The 18,203-nt window shown below is 36.4% G+C and overlaps 2 protein-coding genes across 6 annotated transcripts; one reads left to right on the top strand and one right to left on the bottom strand.

Moving 5' to 3' along the window:
- The first annotated feature begins 222 nt into the window (after nucleotides 1–222).
- LOC110662192 (short-chain dehydrogenase TIC 32, chloroplastic-like) lies at nucleotides 223–9,728 on the top strand. 2 transcript variants are annotated; one of them, XM_058132740.1, is made up of 9 exons: nucleotides 223–496; nucleotides 1,382–1,613; nucleotides 1,814–1,893; nucleotides 2,040–2,078; nucleotides 2,218–2,371; nucleotides 2,811–2,889; nucleotides 8,150–8,234; nucleotides 8,746–8,792; nucleotides 9,092–9,728. In XM_058132740.1, the coding sequence occupies exons 1-9, from the start codon at nucleotides 391–393 to the stop codon at nucleotides 9,221–9,223; spliced, it is 954 nt and encodes a 317-aa protein (XP_057988723.1). In that variant the 5' UTR covers nucleotides 223–390; the 3' UTR covers nucleotides 9,224–9,728. The 2 variants fall into 2 exon arrangements, with proteins under 2 accessions (XP_057988723.1, XP_057988724.1); XM_058132741.1 differs by lacking the exon at nucleotides 2,040–2,078 and having other exon boundaries at nucleotides 227–496.
- On the bottom strand, nucleotides 9,611–16,450 carry LOC110662191 (mitogen-activated protein kinase kinase kinase YODA). 4 transcript variants are annotated; one of them, XM_021821085.2, is made up of 12 exons: nucleotides 16,123–16,450; nucleotides 14,525–15,306; nucleotides 13,689–14,426; nucleotides 13,286–13,373; nucleotides 13,069–13,131; nucleotides 12,496–12,656; nucleotides 12,335–12,410; nucleotides 11,949–12,008; nucleotides 11,754–11,861; nucleotides 11,328–11,567; nucleotides 11,025–11,116; nucleotides 9,611–10,910 (listed from the first exon to the last, which is right to left on the bottom strand). In XM_021821085.2, exons 2-12 carry the CDS (start codon nucleotides 15,079–15,081, stop codon nucleotides 10,406–10,408), a joined length of 2,688 nt encoding a protein of 895 aa, XP_021676777.2. In that variant the 5' UTR covers nucleotides 15,082–15,306; nucleotides 16,123–16,450; the 3' UTR covers nucleotides 9,611–10,405. The 4 variants fall into 4 exon arrangements, with proteins under 4 accessions (XP_021676777.2, XP_057988722.1, XP_021676775.2 ...); XM_058132739.1 differs by having other exon boundaries at nucleotides 16,097–16,450; XM_021821083.2 differs by having other exon boundaries at nucleotides 9,611–10,925; nucleotides 16,123–16,446.
- Nucleotides 16,451–18,203: the final 1,753 nt, after the last annotated feature.

The following is an 18,203-nucleotide window of genomic DNA, read 5'->3' on the forward strand; positions in this document are numbered from 1 at the left end:
ATTATAATAAAAAATTGTGATTTTTTTTTGAAAATATAAAAAATTGAGTTAATCTACTTATTATAAGTTGTTTTTTAATAAATATATCAATTATTTATTACTCATTCATGATCACTTTAGTTTAATTATATAATTAATTAAAAATTTAAATATGTATAAGGTCAAATTAATTTATAAATATTAAGTAATTATAAGCCGTTTAGGGCTGAGATTGGGCTTCCTTTGTTAACCGAACATAGTTAGGCCCGTAGGGAAGGTTCGGGTCACCAGTCCCGATGACGTTACCACCGGATTGCTCATGCTACTGCCACCAAGCGCCAAGAGCTAAACCCGCTTTGCTCTGGCAGTTAAACTACTTTTCGTGTCCTTGTATCTGTGTGTACAGAGAGAATGTGGTTATTTAGCAGGAGAGGACCATCTGGGTTCTCAGCTTCTTCCACTGCGGAGGAAGTGACGCAAGGGATTGATGGGTCTGGTCTCACAGCCATTGTCACTGGTCTCTCTCTCTCTCTCTCTCTCTCTCTCTGTGTTTTTCTTTTAGCATCCCGCAAAAAGGGAAATAACAAAAAAGCAAAGAAAAGGGATTTTGGTTTTCTTCAATTTTTGTTTTTTTTAGCGAATTTATGTGACTTTATTAGATTCGTTGATGTATTTGCTTATGAAGGAAACGCTTAGTAATATGTGGAATAATTTGCGTGTCCTAATTTCTAAGGCTATGTTCTTGTTATGAGAGGATTACCTTTCTGGTATATTTTGGCTACAGAGTCCAAGTAATTACTTTCTTTCTTCAGATACGGGAATGAAGGGGTTTTCTTATAGTTTTATATGACAAGCTCAAGCTCCTCAACAACTAGACCTTCAAATGCTAATTTATGACTCTGCTCCTGAATTTACTTGACTTGATATATGCATATTTGAGATTGTGCTTGTAGAACGAAGAAACATAGACAATGTTCCAATTTGATGATTCAATCAGTTATTTATGGCCTTTTCCTTTTGTAGACGTCCAGCTTTACTGTGCTTCAGATTTATATTTGGCAAGCCAATGATATTGAAGCATTTTCTATCAGTTTCCTAAATGCAAAACTGGAATTGTGACAGATAGTGGGGAGAAGTAGAAGTACACTAAGTTTTTGAATGAATGGGGAGCAGTTCATGTATGCACCTGTTTTGGTTCCCTTTCCCCATTTATGTATCTGGTTTTTTGTCTATTGTAGAAACATGACAGTGTAGTCAGATTGTGGTTGGTTGAGAAAGATGGGCAGTAATTTAATGGATACATTATATCCATCCATCTTGACTTTGCAATGTGATGGAGCTCAATTCATTTTATATTTTTTTTTGATACGCATTGATGATTCTCTTCTTATTGCTGCTGCAGGAGCATCAGGTGGTATTGGCTTCGAAACAGCACGTGTCCTTGCATTGCGCGGTGTTCATGTGATTATGGGAGTACGGATTATGGAAGCAGGAAGGGAGGTTAAAGAATCAATAATTAAGGAAAACCCCTGTGCAAAAGTTCATGCCATGGAATTGGATCTAAGTTCATTGGCATCTGTAAGGAAATTTGCTGCTGACTTCAAATCCTTGGATCTTCCCCTGAACATTCTCATGTAAGTTAACTGACAAATGAATAGCAATGATGGATTCTATTTTCCACACTACTTTCATGAACCGTGACGTTCTCTCTCTTCCCCTCTCAAACAAATTTATGCACATAATGTGCTCTTATGCATGCTTTTTATTATTTTTTTTTGTTTTGGAAAAACATTTGCAAAAAACTTGCACTGAAAGCAGATTCATTGTTTGTCAGTAACAATGCAGGAATCATGGCAACACCTTTCATGCTTTCCAAGGACAATATGGAGCTTCAATTTGCAACAAACCACATTGGTGAGATACAATGACTAACCAAATTGGAGACATCAATGATACCAAATGATGTGAAACTCATTGAGAAATATACTGCCAGCACTTAGTCGTATAAAGCTTAAAATGTTTTTTTTTTTATTATTATTTTTTTTTTATGGATTCTTCAGTGACCCAACTTCCAGGGAAGCAATGTCTGAGGTTTCTTTGTAAGTTCCTTAAGATGATTAACAGGAAAAAGAAATTTTAATAAGCCCAGATTATTTAGTCTATGAAATTTTGTATGAATTCACTGAAGCAAACCAATATGATTTTTTGAGTACTTGACATCTTGTTTTGTTCTTGCAGGTCACTTTCTTTTGACAAATCTACTAATGGACACCATTAAAAAGACAGCAAGTGGAAGTAGGAAAGAAGGGAGGATTGTGAATGTCACATCACGGTGTCACAAGTTCTCATATCCAGAGGGGATTCGTTTTACTAAAATTAATGATTCATCAGGGTAAGTTATCTTAAATGCTGACAGAATTGCATCACTTTCATTGGGAATTTTCTTCATTTATTTCAAACATTTTGCTGTGCTTATTAATGTTTTTACCATTGCAGTTGAGAATTGAGAATGATCTTAGTCAATCTTTAGGAAAATTAAGTTGAATTTTGATCATGTTTTACATTTGGTAACACAAAGACCCATCAAAGATAGGCACGAGGCAAATATTGTTAAACCACAAATCCATCTGATAATTTTTAAATACTTGCACAAAACCACTATTTCCCTTCTCCTATCTTCTCATCTCTTCTCAACATCAATGGCTGCCATTCTATGGATCTTAGCTTCTCATAAACTTAAAATTTTCACTCAGTAGAGTCATAACTTTTAAGGCATATGTATGAATTGTCTCTCCAAAATTATTAATAGAACATTTTGGCTTTGTTTACAGGTATAATTGTCTATCTGCATATGGTCAGTCGAAGCTTGCAAATATTTTGCATGCCAATGAACTTGCAAGGTGCCTACAGGTTTGTTACTCATTCAAGGTTGAACATTAGTTGTCTTCTACTATGTTTTTATAGTAAGAGTTGTTAGCAGTGATATTATTCATGTAGAAAGAGATGATTCTCCTTCCTTTCAATTAATCTGTACATGGGTATATATATACAATTGATTCTTATAATTGTGTTCTACTAATTAGGAAGAAATCCTAAATAAGAAATCCTAAATAAGAATACAGAATACAGAATATACAAAGAAATAATATAGTGATTGACTTTCCATAACACTCCCCCTCAAGTTGGAGTATAAATGTTAATCATGCCTAACTTGTTACAAATGTAGTCAATCCTAGCTCCATTCAGAGCTTTTGTGAAAATATCTCCTAACTGCTCTCCAGTTTTGATGTGTCCTGTTGAGATGATCTGTTGTTGAATCTTTTTACGAACAAAGTGACAATCAATCTCAATATGTTTGGTCCGCTCATGAAACACCGGATTAGAAGCAATATGGAGAGCTGCTTGATTATCACACTACAATTTCGCAGGCAGGGAGGTCTTAAAACCTGTCTCATCTAGTAATTGAAGTATACACATTACCTCACATACTGATTGTGCCATGGCTCTGTATTCGGATTCAGCACTAGCTCGAGAAACTACACTCTGCTTCTTGCTTCTCCAACTCCAACAAAAACGCAATATCCAGTAGTTAACCTCCTGTCAACTTTAGATCCAGCCCAGTCAGCATCTGAAAAACATTCAACATTCAAATGCTCATGATTACCATATAACAAACCTCTTCCTGGAGCGCCCTTCAGATAACACAAGATTTGTCCCAAAGCTTTCCAATGAGCAACAGTTGGGGAAGACATAAACTGACTTACCACACTAACGGCATAAGCAATGTCCGGACGAGTGACTGTAACGTAGTTCAATTTTTCCTACCAATCTCCTGTATCTTTCTGGATCTTCAAACAACTCACTATTCCCTGCTAACAGTTGTAAATTTGGAGTCATTGGTGCACTACAAGGCTTAGCACCTAATTTTCCTGTCTCTGTTAATAAATCGAGGTTATTTTCTTTGAGACAAGAAAATACCCTTCTTACTTCTCATAACTTCAATACCCAAGAAATACTTTAACAATCTCAAGTCTTTGGTTCGAAACTGGGTTTGGAGGAAGGTTTTAAGAGATGAAATACCTGCGGAGTCACTCCCAGTGATGATAATGCCATCCACATAGACTACCAGGAGAATTTGACCAGCCTCAGATTGCCTATAAAATACTGAGTGATCACACTTACTCTTTTGCATACCAAATTCCTATACTGCTTCACTGAATCTCCCAAATCAGGCCCTAGGACTTTGTTTCAAACCATAAAGAGACTTTCGAAGCCTACAAACTTTATCCAACTCCCCCTGAGCAACAAATTCAGGTGGTTGCTTCATATACACCTCCTCCTGAAGATCACCATGAAGGAAAGCATTCTTGATATCCAATTGGTGCAGGGGCCAATCATATGTAGCTGCTAAAGAGATAAACAAGCGAACAGAAGTAAGTTTAGCTACAAGAGAAAAAGTGTCAGAGTATTCAACCCCATATGTCTGAGCATTTTCTTTTGCTACAAAGCGTGCTTTTAACCTAGCCACAGAACCATCAGGATTTACCTTTACTGTAAATATCTATTTGCAACCAATAGCTTTCTTACCAGTGGGCAAAGGTAACAGTTCCCATGTACCACTAGCGTCTAAAGCCTCAATTTCCTCTTTCATAGCAGCACACCGGCTAGAATGAGACAGTGCCTCACCAACAGTATTAGGGATAGGAACAGAGTCTAAAGAAGTAACAAAACACCGAGAACAAGAAGACAATTGATTATAAGAAACAAAAGAAGAGATAGGGTAAGTACATGAACGTTTACCTTTACGAAGAGCAATGGGTAAGTCTAGATTAGAATTATGATCAGTATGAGGTACAGGATCTCCTAACGAAGTAGCTGGTGGAGGATTTAAGTCAGGAATCTCCAATCTCCTGGAATAAACATGAACAACAGGAGGTCGAGTAGGTCTAGAGACAGAAGGAACAGGGTGTGGGAGAGGACTAGACATTGGTTGGACAGTATATATTAAGAGATCATCCTCCCCCCCTGACTCTCATACACAGATAATTGAGGAAAAAATGGAGTAGACTCAAAAAATGTGACATCTGCAGAAACAAGATAACGATTAAGAGTAGGAGAGAAACAGCGATACCCTTTTTGCAGCCGAGAGTACCCAAGGAAGACACATTTGAAAGAATTTGGATCCAATTTAGTAATATGTGGATGAACATCACGCACAAAACAAGTACAACAAAAAATACGGGATTTAATAGGGAACAAAGATTTTGTAGGAAACAAAGCAGTATAAGGAATATTCCCATTAAGGACAGAAGACGACATACGATTGATCAAAAAACATGCCGTAGAAACTGCATCCGCCCAAAAGTGTTTAGGAACTTTCATCTGAAAAAGGAGAGCACGAGTTATCTCAAAAAGATGCCGATTTTTTATTTCGGTCACGCCATTTTGGGATGGGGTATCCACACAGGAAGACTGATGAAGAATGCCATTTTGTGTCATATAAGACTGAAATTGTGCTGAAAAGTATTTTTTGGCATTGTCACTTCTTAATATGTGCACAGAAATATTAAATTGAGTTTTGATTTCATTACAAAAGGCACAAAAGATAGAAAACAACTCAGAACAATTCTTCATTAAATATAATCAGGTAACACGAGAGTAATCATCAACAAAAGTAACAAAATAACGAAATCCAGTTTTAGGAGTAACAGAACAAGGACCCCAAACATCATAATGAACTAACTCAAAAGGGGATGAAGCCCGTTTATTGACTCTAAACACAGAAGGCAAACGATGATGTTTTGCAAACTGACACAACTCACATTCTAGTACTGATAAAGACTAAAACTGAGGACATAGCTTTTTCATGGCAGACAAAGAAGGATGGCCCAATCTACAATGAGCTTCAAGAGGTGCTAAGGTACTGGAGCAAACAAGCGACCGCAGTACTGATTTTCCAGAATGTAGAGACCACCCGACTCACGTCCTCTACCAATAATCTGCTTCGTCGTAAGATCCTGAAACAAACACTGGTCAGGAAAAAAAGAAACAGAACAATTTAAGGTACGAGTAAGTTTACTAACAGAAAGTAGATTAAAAGAGAATTTTGGTATACACAAAACAGATGACAAAGAAATTGACGAAGTCGGGTTCATAGTTTCAGAACCCATGACACAAGAAGTAGAACCATCAGCTAAAGTAACAGTAGAGAAAGTGAAATTAGATTGAAAAGTAGATAGAAGACTAGAATTACCTGTCATGTGATCTGTCGCACCAGAATCAATAACCCATTTGGATGAGGAAGACACAAGGCACGTAGTGAATTTACCTGACTCAGCGATCGCAGTGACAGGGGAACTGGTAGGATTTAGAGATGCCTGATACTGGGAAAACTGTGCAAAATCCTCTACAGATACCAAAATAGTTTTCTCAAAGGAAGATACTGTAAAATCTTCTGCTGTCATATTTGTCATCTATGATCGCTGATTTTTCCTCTGAAATTGCAGACAATTATATTTTGTATGGCCAGGCTCATGGCAATAATAACAAATGACTCCTCTTGAGTCCTGATTAGAACTAGCCTTTTCATTACGCTGATTACTTCTGTTGCCTATAGTTCCTCCTCTACTTCCTCTTCTATTACCCTGTTGTCCATTTGGATTATGGCTAATAAGAGCACTATTGATAGGCTGTGAAGATTGGGTACTCTCTGTATGAAGGACCTGTGTGAACGTTTCATGCAAAGAGGAAATCTCAGAACCGGAGAGAATATGAGATTTAGCAGTCTCATACTTTGAAGGAAGGCCTGCAAGAAAACTCATAACAGTCAGTTGCTCCCGTTAGGTCTGCTGAACTTTCACATCAGGATTAAAAGATAACAATACATTAAGTTCCTCATATACCCATTTAAAATCCATAAAATAAGCCGTGAGAGACTTATCCTCTTTCTTAGCACGGTAGAATGCCTTACAAACATCATAAATACGAGAGATATTCCCTTTACCATAATACAGAAAATTTAAGTAATCCATCACTTCCTCAACAAATTCACAGTGATTAATTAAACTAATTACCTCATTGTGAATCGAGTTCCGAAGCTGCAAAAACAATCGAGTATCCTCCCTTAGCCAAGTTTGTCGTGTATCATCCGTAGGTGGATCTTTAGTAAGGTGATCATCCTTATCAATGCTATGCAAATAAACCCTAACAGTCTTACTCCACTTCAGGTAATTCGAACCATTAAGTTTGTGTTCCGTGATCTTAGTCATCACCGGAATCACATCAGAAATAACATTCTTATTGTCTGCCATTTGTTGAGACAAAGAAAACTAACTGAAACGCTAATCCAAAGTGCTTACAGCAGCAAAATAACCCAAAATCACAAATCAAGCAAATACCGAAATAGGATCTGAGAGCCAAACCTCAGAAGTCCTTTAATGGTATACTGGATCAGGCAACAGCACACAGTGGTGGAATGAGGGGGTTGAGGCGACGCCGGCGATGTTGATCGGAGTCGAAACGGCCGGTTGGCGGCCAAGGTCTCTCATGAGCTGTGTGGTGAGAACAAATAGTCACTTTAGATAGATAACCTGCTCTGATACCATGTAGAAAGAGATGATTCTCCTTCCTTTCAATTAATCTGTACATGGGTATATATATACAATTGATTCTTATAATTGTGTTCTACTAATTAGAAAAAAATTCTAAATAAGAAATCCTAAATAGGAATACAGAATACAGAATATACTAAGAAATAATATAGTGATTGACTTTCCATAACAATTCAAATTAATCGGTTACTGTTTTATTTTGTTTGCTTAGTACAGATTTTGTCTCTGGAGTTGTCTTTCATTTTTAGTCAATGAAGTGCGCTCTCAATTAAACTTCCTATTCTTTCAAGTGATTGGCTTTATTTAAATATTAAATTATCAAAGAGCAATCTAGTCTTGTCATACATATTTCAGTTTTACATTGTTGCTTCTGAGAAAAGGTCAGATGCCTGATAATATGGATCCATTTATCCATGATATTTTCTATATAATTGTTGCCTGTTAACAATTGTACTTCTGTACACAGCTGAAAGAATGTCAAAATTGAAGTATCACGTAAAGCAGAATGTGGTAGTTGTGCTAACCATAAATTGGTGCTTTTATTTTAATGATATGAACAGGAAGATGGGGTAGAGGTAACAGCAAATTCGGTTCATCCAGTACCAATCGCCACCAACCTTTTTCGTCATCATATCATTCTCAAAGGTATTTAAATATATTACGGTGCTTGTGCTTGTGCTTTAGATTTTTGCTTCTGGAAGAAACTTAAATTGCTTTGGTTTAGTCAGCAAAATACTAAGTCGACAAGCATTCAATTACACAAGTTTTCCTCCAGATAGAAAATGAAATGAACAACAACAATGCTTCTTGTGAAAATAGCCAAAGCAATTTGATCTGCAAGTATGGTATCTCTTTGTTCAGTTGCCAAAAACCACCATTCTCACCTTTAATTTCAAAGTGAAAAAGTGAGCTTGAGGGGGAAGACTAGAAGCATTAGCTTTATTTTAAGAGAATGTGTTGGAATATGTTGGCTGTATTCACTATTTCCAAAACTCTCTTTGTTAAATCCCATACTTGCATCACCAAGGACAGAAAATCTAAAATCCCATTTTTCTTCTCGTGTATGATGTATTTATGACAGTGACACGGTTTCCTTATTAATGGATTGATCATTCTGGTTTTTTTTATCAACACTGATCATTCTGGTTTGATGCAGATGTTGTTGATCTTCTTGGTAAATATGTGATAAAAAATATTCAGCAGGTAGTCATACTTAGACAAAGTTAACCTTATAAACTGTAGTTATACCTATATATGTTCATGCATGCTTGCTTACGTATTTCTATTTACATGCAAAGCTGCTCCCACAAATTTTGATGAAGTGCTGTTGTTGGAAAGAAAATGTCTACTTTCACTTCTAGTTTTCTAGGGTTTTTTTTTTTTTTTTTTTTTTTTTCGGGTGGGGGAATTCTCAGCATTGAAAATTTCAAGCACTGGATTTGCTGTGAATTATAATTTTAACGTCGCTCCATCTTTGTTTAATTTAAATGATCCGGTTGTAGGGGGCAGCAACTACTTGCTATGTTGCACTGCATCCACAAGTTAAAGGGTTGAGTGGCCGCAATTTTTCAGACAGCAACATAGCCGAAGCTAGCTCACAAGCTACTGATACCAAGTTGGCGAAGAAGCTATAGGATCTCAGTTCAGGCTTGGTCAATGGTTGCCCAAGTGCCTGCAAGTCAAAATAACTTTACCATTTATGTAGATTTGAGTAGAAGGAAGCTATTCGTCTGTCTCAAGTGGATTTTGACGTAAAAATCCCATCGTCACTCGATGTCAATGGAAAGCTAGCTTAAGAATTTTCATGGTAAAGGAATTTGGCAAGGGATTCCATGACTTAATTTTCCATAAGATACTGCAAAGCAGACGGAAAGAATCTGAACAGTTCATCTGAATCATCTTAACCGTTGTTAAGGAATAGATGTGCAAGGGCGGTTTTCCTTGCTACGGGAAGATAGATCATCATACACTTCTTTTGAAGAATACAATACTTCCAGAAAACCATGAACTCAATTCTCAGATGTTACAGAATCATGGATTAGATGCTTTTTTTTTTCTTTTTTTCAATTCACTTAAGTGGCAATGTACACATAACAACTCAGTTTGAATAGATTATACAAGGACAGTTGATCTGAGCCAGCATAACCATCGTGGAACAGAGATGCACAGGCCCAGCAAATCGAGGACTCTTCATTAAGAAAATTTCTAGCCTAGCCTCAGTTCAATTCTCCATATTACTGTACAGCAATCTCAGATCCCAAAAAAGTATTCCAAAAAGCTAAATCGCATGGACTCATTCTTTGTTTTCCTTCTACACCGTGATCTAAAAGAATGTACAGTTCTCACTGCTTGGAATATTACCCATACTGAAGGAACTACCATACATTGGACCACCAGAAGCCACACCTCCCTGGAAGAAATAGATTTTCCTTGTGTTGATTCATGCAGTTGCTTTGTATAAGTTGATGCCTCGTCATAACACACAGCTAGTTTCTTATTTGCTAGAAGTGAGTTCCTTTCATTGGTGCAAATGAACACCCAGCGCCATAATCAGCATTATCAAATAGCTTAGCGTGATCATCAATTATGGATCTGACTGCATACGATTAAAGGCTGAGCCACTATGACCCATCCACCTACAGCCAGAACATTCGATACTGACTTTTTCCTTGGGGCCTTTTAAACTTATTCCACAGTTCTTTTCCCAAGCACTTATTGCAAACATTAGTTTCATCAGCTGTTGATTTGGTGAATTCATCAATCTCCAACAACTTAGAAAGCTTGCTCTGATTGGTGGGGCACTAAATGCAATAAAGTCAGAAGCCACTGGTCCGGTTTGGCAAAGGAGAATGGGGACTTAGGTCCAGGCATGGGTTCATCTTCACATGATCCTTTAAAAGCTGCCGAGACACACGATCAGCCAAGACTGACTGTCCATCATAAAGTTCCCCATGAGCAGGCCTTCCAAGTTGCTTTCCAAGTACATCATTTTCACAAGGAACCAGCTCGGAGAAAATGTGAGACCCTGGCTGCATTCCTCGAAAAAGGTCTGGATTGGAATCATGATAAGAAAGGCCATTCATGTAGATACCATTTGAGGGCTTTAGCATGCTTCCAAAACCCTCCTGCAAATAAACTGACTGTTTCAAATGATTAGATGGAATAGCACCACTGCCACCTGTCAGAGGAGTGGATGCACCTGAAGGGGTCCGTGGGCTAGATATAGGTGAGGGAGACATTCTCTGTGGCGACCTTGAATGGGGAAGAGGGCTTCCAATTGGTGAGACAGGACACGATATGTTCCTTTGGATATGAATCTCACTACAGATCATAGAACTGAAATCAGGCCACAAGCTAATGATGATGAAAACCATAGAAGAACTACTGGAGAGAGAGAGAGAGAGAGAGAGAGAGAGAGAGAGATAAAAGAGAGACCTGGCATGAGAACTCGTTTTCAGAACTCTAGATGAATGAACTGCGAGCCTCTCTGTATCCAAAGGGGTAAAATTTCTTGCTTGACTAATGCCCTGAAACGTTATTTATACCATAGCAACAGTTAAAACATCTATATGGTACAACAAACGAGAGAAAAATGAGTGAGAAAGCCATGAAAATAGCTATACTTAGGATCCATGTATCACAGTCTGTTTCATGCAGATTATTTCCCAAACTTGTTTGTGGTACAAACATATCAGGTAGCACAAGATAGAAAAGGAGCAACATTAACAAAGAAAATACCAGAGCTTTAACTCCATTTGTAACTGCTGGGGGTTGATCTGTAGGCTCAGGGCCTAGAATAGGTCTTTCCAAAGGAGCAGCAGATTTCACAAAACGATGTTCCAAAAGCTGGGCAGCTGTAGGACGAAGTTGTGGATTGCGTTGCAAGCATTGTCTCACAAAATCCTTTCCATCATCAGAGAGGTGATCTGGAATTGCTGGCAGATCCTTACTATTTCCAATCTTAAACATGGCAGCGACCTTTAGATCACAAAATTTCAAATATCAGACAACCAGCAGAAAGAACAAAATCTTATAAGCAGAAAACAACCGGGAGGTGCACTTCAAAACTACTTCAGAAGAAGCAAGATTTAGGCAAACTTTAGTCAAACAACATTAAGACTACAACAAATTTAATTCTTCTGTAGTATTTTCTAAATGACTTACCCCTTCAAACTGGCTCCAAGGTGGTTTTGTTGTAGCCATTTCCAAAACAGTACATCCAAGACTCCATATATCCACAGCAAGGTTGCAACCATTTGAGTTCTTTATAACCTGTACAGACAGAGAAAGGGGTAGTTTATGCATAACATGAAGCACGGCATTATTTAGACTAAATGTTGAACAAGAAAACAATCTGACCTCAGGAGCCATCCAGTAAGGGCTTCCCTTGAATGAAAGTGGACATGATTGTCCAGTGATCTGCAAAGCAGAGATTAGGTAAGCTGGGCAAGAAAGATCAGATGATGTAACCATAGTTATAGTCAAGCCATAACTGTGGCATCAGATAGGTAACCGAAAAGCCTGTCCCAAATAAAACATCATTTGCCCCTAGCGCATGCACCCAAAGAATACAAACTTAACATATCAGTCTCCACACGGTAAATTTGCTGATTAGTAATTAGGAGAGTTATCTATACGTCATATGCACTATTCAAAGGATTGATATTCCCAATTTCACAAGTATTAGTTAGTTCATTCTATCTGGTTAAATCCCATTGAAAGAGAATGATTTTGTTTACACTTACATGCTTTGCCATCCCAAAGTCTGCCAATTTTACACGACCATTTGGATCCACAAGTATGTTTGCTCCTTTAATATCTCTGTACAAAAAATGCAGTTTAAAAATATGGACATGCAAAAAAAATTATAAACAGTCGGCAGATGAACACAAATGACTCATTTCACCTATGGACAGTGCTTTTAGAATGTAGATATGCAAGTCCTGATAAGATTTGCTGAGTAAAACTACGAATTGCTAGCTCTCCCAATTGTCCATACTCTTGGAGAATTTTGTATATGGATCCACCTGATACATACTCCAGGTATATATAAAGTCTGTCACCAACCTGTACAGGGAATCATACAGAGGTTTGTTAGTCAAAATAACTTGAATTGTAACGATGCATACTAAATTACCAACTTACTGTGCTAAGCAATTAGATAAGTTATGTAACTAAAAATTCTAGGATGTTTGGTTAACTTGATAAAGTAGTTTTTCTCCCCTTTTAGCCACTGTCAAACACAATAGCAAAAGGATATTTTAGCAAATTAACCATGGAGCCTTAGTCTAAAGACTTTTAATCACTGATGAGTGATCCTTATGACTAGACTTGGTATCCTCAAATAAATGGAAAATTTGCAATTGTTGTAACCAAAATATTATGATAGAACAAGTATGTCAAAACAAAAAACAAAAAAATAAGCCATTTTTTCAACCATCAAATACATAAGATAAAGAACAACAAACAGAAGACATACCGTCTCAGACCCATAGTATTGCACAATGTTTGGATGCCGTAAGCGGCTTAATAGAGCAATTTCCTATAAAAGAAAAGCTGGAATCTGAACTTCTCTCCAAGATACTTAAAAATTCAATAAAAAGAGAGGGGAAGTAAAGAAAAATGTAAAGAAAAGCAACAAAATTTATCAAATTTTTACAAAAGGCTTAGTTGAGTTGAGTTTTACAAAACCTTACCTGATTCAACTGCTTAGCACTTTCCTTTGACTTGGCATCATCTGAAAATAATGTCACTTCCTTCATTGCACACATTTCACCACTTTCACTAACCAATTGAAAGCAAAATCAGATACAAAGTGCTCAGTAATCACCAACACTTGAAAACTTATGAGCAGCATTTTAAAAAAAAAAAAAAATACAACTCATTCAGGCAGAAGGTCAAACCAACAATGTAAGATTGCATAAGAAGGAAGCATATCTAACTGTTAATCTTATGAGCTGGATAACATCAAACTCAACCAGTCAACAAAATTCTGCCTAAAATTGTTGAGAAGATGGAAAATACATATACACAGTAGCGTATTACAGATTCATGTGCACTTGTGTATAATTTGTACCCAAAAAAAACATCCATTCATACCTGTTAAAACCAACATAAACATGTCCAAATGTGCCTCTACCCAGCAGCTTTCCCTTTTTCCAGCGTGATCCAGGGCTTATTGGATTCTCTGCCCTTCCAGGACTTCGTGGCACAGAAGGAGATGCTGCTGCTGAATTTGAATGAGAAAAAGGAGATGAGCTGGAAACTGATACAGGAGGAAGTGGCAACCGGTGGCTTTGTTGTTTTCCATCATCAGGCCAGCTTGTCTGTGATTCAATGGTCGTCCCTCCTGCTCGAGGATGAATTGGTGTCACAGCGCCACTCTGAACCCTTGAGCTGGGGCCAGGGCTGGTCATTCTAGGACTAGGTATTGGAGAACATTCAGGGCTACCCCTACTTTGTTGCCAGAATATATGTCCTGACATATCTCCTCCCATTGAATTATGTCCAGAATTGTAACCTGAACCAGGACTAGAGCATTGGCCAGATCCTAGTAAATTGACATCTGTATAAGGCTTCCCTGCCCAGAAAGCAGAATTTATGACTTGTTCAGTGCCAAATGCTCTCATTGGACTTCTAGAAGGACTTGACATAGAGCTATCTGGGGCACTGCAAAAAGCACCATGATGTGGAACCTGTAGATTTGGCACGTGACTGCTTAGAGGTCTCCGTTTGGGTGATGTAGGAGATGTATGATTACCAAAAGAAATATTAGCTGATTTTTTTGCCTCTCTTGAGTTTATTTGGGTGACAGTAGAGTGATCCTTGAGCATTGCACTTCACCAAGAAATGAAGTAAAAATCAGGGAATGTGAGAAAAAAAAGAGATGCAGATAACCACAAATAATGTACAGTTAATAAATTACACATGCTCACCTGGAAGTACTGTTTGCAGTAGTTCTATGCCCATGATCATAGTCAGTTGCCAGGGGACTACGATGACTTGAGTCAGCAGGATCATCACTACCAATGGAGCTCTCACTACAAACAGAAGGAGTGGCCAAATCTCCATCTAAATCTGCTGGATTTGCCCTACTACGGATACATCCTGGTTTTGGGAGAGGCAGAAACAAGGATGACTTTGAGCCTTTTTCCAATTTTGATTTTGTTGATATTCCGATTCCAGAGTCTGTACGCCCCACGTTTGCAGGGTGCGGACCAGGAAGGGGAAGCGGTTGGGCATGGGGCCTCTCAGCAAAACTTTGACTTCTTGAAACATGTTTGGAAGGTGATGGAGATCTTGATTCGGCTCGAGATTGAGAACCTTTCTCTGAAACTGTGTCACTGCAACGTCTTCGAGAACCTCCTGATCTGCCATTTATTTTATTCTCAGTTGGACTCTTAAATTTTCGGTGTAACGTGTCAATGAAACTTTCCTTGCTTGCTTTCTTCTTCACTTCTTTAGATGATGATTTACCCCACCATGAAGGCATGCTTTCTGAATTTTAAGACTTACAGAACTGTAGGACAATTTCTCCTAAAGTAATCCCATTTCCAATATCAAAAGCTATCATAAAAGCTCTTTGTAAGAAGTTATCGCCCACATGTACAACATCTACAGCTTGAGGACAATGGAAGGTTCACCGCACAAGAAATTACAAGAAATTCACAGCTACCATTCATGATTTTAAGGAAGAGTGAGATTTGGTAGGTAAAACCTGCAGAGATAAATGAGTTCATGTTTAATTCACCTGAGAAACGAGACTTAATCACTAAAACTATGTCAACATCACAAAGCTCACATAAAAGAAACCAAAGCTTTTAATCAGAAACATTTCATGTGATAATTTTTCACAGGTTTTACTCTTTCCTAAACCCTCACAGAAACACATGCATTCATATCCAAGTGAAAGTATTTTCATTTACTCTATTGTAATAACCACATTGGATGGGTGCTCTAAATAAAGGTAGCTATGTACAGAACATCATCTGTTTCTGAATTTATTAAACATAAGGAGTAGAAAAATGGAAATCGATTGAAAAATCCTTGATCGACTGGTTTCAAGGATTATGAAATAAGCCTAATAAGGCTATAAACTTCTGGGTCTTAAGCTTAACTGCTTGAACACCATTTCTTCCAGGTGCCTTCCGTAACCACAACTCAGTTCACTTCAAAAATCACAGATTATAGCTATTAGCATGCCTCCATATTCACTCCTCTGTCTCTAACATGAACCCAAATATCAATTTCAGACTTCAGATTTTCTACGAAAGTACAACTTAGACCAGCACAAAGTGACTTTCACTCACTCAACATTTTCAGTCTCTCTTCTTTTCTCCAATTATTATTTCAGAAACCAAATAAACGGTTAAGATCTTAAATTGCCAAAAACCACAACCTCACCAAACAGATCTGAATACAAATTGCCAAAAAAGAAAAGACAATAACAAGCACCAAAACTAACTAAATGCTCAATGAGTTAGGTAAGCGAAATGAAAAACACTTACTTCACAAACTTGAAGAAAACACTTACTTCACAAACTTGAAGTTGCCAAAGTAAACTAGAGCAGTGATTTAACAGTGCAAATCGATACATAGATTGGATAAATCGCTTGAATCATTAAACATCTGGTTAGTGCAAGAGCATAACCAAAACCCTAGAAATCTAGAATCAAGAAAACGAGATACAGAAGTAGATTTGAAGGATTTCTATCTCTCCTTTGGAATTGAGAGTTCGCATAGAGATCGCGTACACAGAGAGAGAAAGAGAGATTGATAGAAATGTATAGAGAGAGAGCAGAGAGGAGAGAGAAAGCATGTCCGAGCTAAGACATCACTTTGTATGTGAGTCTTGATTTTCGAATATTGAAAAAACATAAAAACAAATAGTATAAAAAAAAAATTATTTCGGCGTATTTTTTTTGTGTGATTTTGTTCCGATCCAATAAATATAAAAACTTTCCCGGAACAGACAACAATTAAATTAATATTTTCCGTCCCATTAATTTTATTTTTATATGAATTAAAAAATATATTTAATATAATTAAAATAATAAATTTTATATGCCACTAAAAATTATTATTTTATTATTTTATTTATATAATACATATTAAATAAGGACATTAAAAAAATTAATAAATTAACTATTATTAAAAAAATTATAATTTAAAATATACCAAAAAAAAGAATAAATATATCTTTATAGTAAGAGAAAAATATCACTTAAGTTGATTCAATTTAGTAACTTTAAAATATATTATTTATCTTATAAATTTAGATGCAAGTCTTCATTTCTAATTTTTTTATTAAAATATAACTAAACTAACATTATAATTAAATTTAATTTTTTATTTTTATGTATTGGTAAAATATAAGTAATATTGAAATATTTTTTAAATCTCAAAAATAATTTTAATTGAAAAATAAATTTAAAAAATTAGGTAAATTAATTTGCATATATAAATAAAATTATAAGCTTATATATTTATATTATACTTACTAAAGTACATATTTATTTAAAATAGCCCTTATAGTATAAATCTAATTAATTGTTTTAAATTTCATAAGATTACTTTGTTTCCATGCAAGTTTTTATAGCAATCATAGGCAGGAAATGATAAAGTAAAAGAAAAAAAAAAAAAAAAGAAGGGTATAGTCCAAATTGACTTGGAAGTCAATTTTGTAGATGGGCATGACCACCACTGATAATAATACAAATGGTAAAGAATTGAGTCTAAGTAAAAGAATTTTGCTATCCTTTTCATGGACATACAAAACTTGTCAAATGAGTATATCATTCTTTTTCATGGAAGAAAATATCAAAGTTAAAAAAATAAAAAAATATATTTTATATTTATTTATTATTTTTTCTTTGTGTGAATTTTTTTCAAATTTCAATCACATCAATGTAATAGACTGTAATTTTATATGAGTATAAATAAAATATATTTGTAAAATGAAATATAGAGAGGGATTATTAGGGAAAAAGATGATTCTTTGCACAAATGGTTGGCAGGCTCCATTGCACCTGGAATTTTGCACAATTTGAGGAGGACCCATATCAAATAGTTTAAACATTTATAGTGTTGTACTTAAAACATAACTTTATGTCACTGTCATTTTATTGTTAATAAAAAATTAAAAAAAAATTAAAGGGTTATGATGCATGGATTTCTGAGGGAAGGCAGAAGTAGGTGAGTGAAATTACAGTCTACCCCACCATGAAAAAAGGGTAATTTGGGGATGGAGATAGAAATTAAAGAAATTATTATATAATGTTGAAAGGCACATGAGAAACAACGGAGAGATGCATTGCACCGAGAGACCACTGGGTAGGGTCCGCCTGGGATTTAACCCCACAACCTTCCTGTCCCTCATTGCACGTGGCATGACCCCACTTTCTTATTATTATTATTTTTTTTCACTTGGCATTTCCATGTTTTATTTCCTCATTTGCTCCAAAAACAACCCCTTACATGTAAATGTAACGGTAGGTGCTTAGCCATGTTTTGTTTTTTTTAACTCTCACCTCAATCTCATGCTTCAACTGGGTGCAGCCTACTGCTGCTTTTACTAAACGTGGGGCATTTTTTTTTTTAGGGCAGAATTGGTTG

Source organism: Hevea brasiliensis, chromosome 13, assembly GCF_030052815.1.
Source record: "Hevea brasiliensis isolate MT/VB/25A 57/8 chromosome 13, ASM3005281v1, whole genome shotgun sequence".
Taxonomy (NCBI): Eukaryota; Viridiplantae; Streptophyta; class Magnoliopsida; order Malpighiales; family Euphorbiaceae; genus Hevea; species Hevea brasiliensis.

Bases quoted from the DNA above. Each gene is read 5' to 3' on its own strand.
- LOC110662192 (XM_058132740.1), top strand. From the start codon at position 391: ATGTGGTTATTTAGCAGGAGAGGACCATCTGGGTTCTCAGCTTCTTCC. The intron at 497-1,381 runs GTCTCTCTCTCT...TTGCTGCTGCAG, and splicing joins TCTCACAGCCATTGTCACTG to GAGCATCAGGTGGTATTGGC. The intron at 8,793-9,091 runs GTAGTCATACTT...ATCCGGTTGTAG, and splicing joins TGATAAAAAATATTCAGCAG to GGGGCAGCAACTACTTGCTA.
- LOC110662191 (XM_021821083.2), bottom strand. From the start codon at position 15,081: ATGCCTTCATGGTGGGGTAAATCATCATCTAAAGAAGTGAAGAAGAAA. The intron at 13,132-13,285 runs GTAAGGTTTTGT...TTTCTTTTATAG, and splicing joins GTGCTAAGCAGTTGAATCAG to GAAATTGCTCTATTAAGCCG. The intron at 12,411-12,495 runs GTGAAATGAGTC...TTTTTTGTACAG, and splicing joins TCTAAAAGCACTGTCCATAG to AGATATTAAAGGAGCAAACA.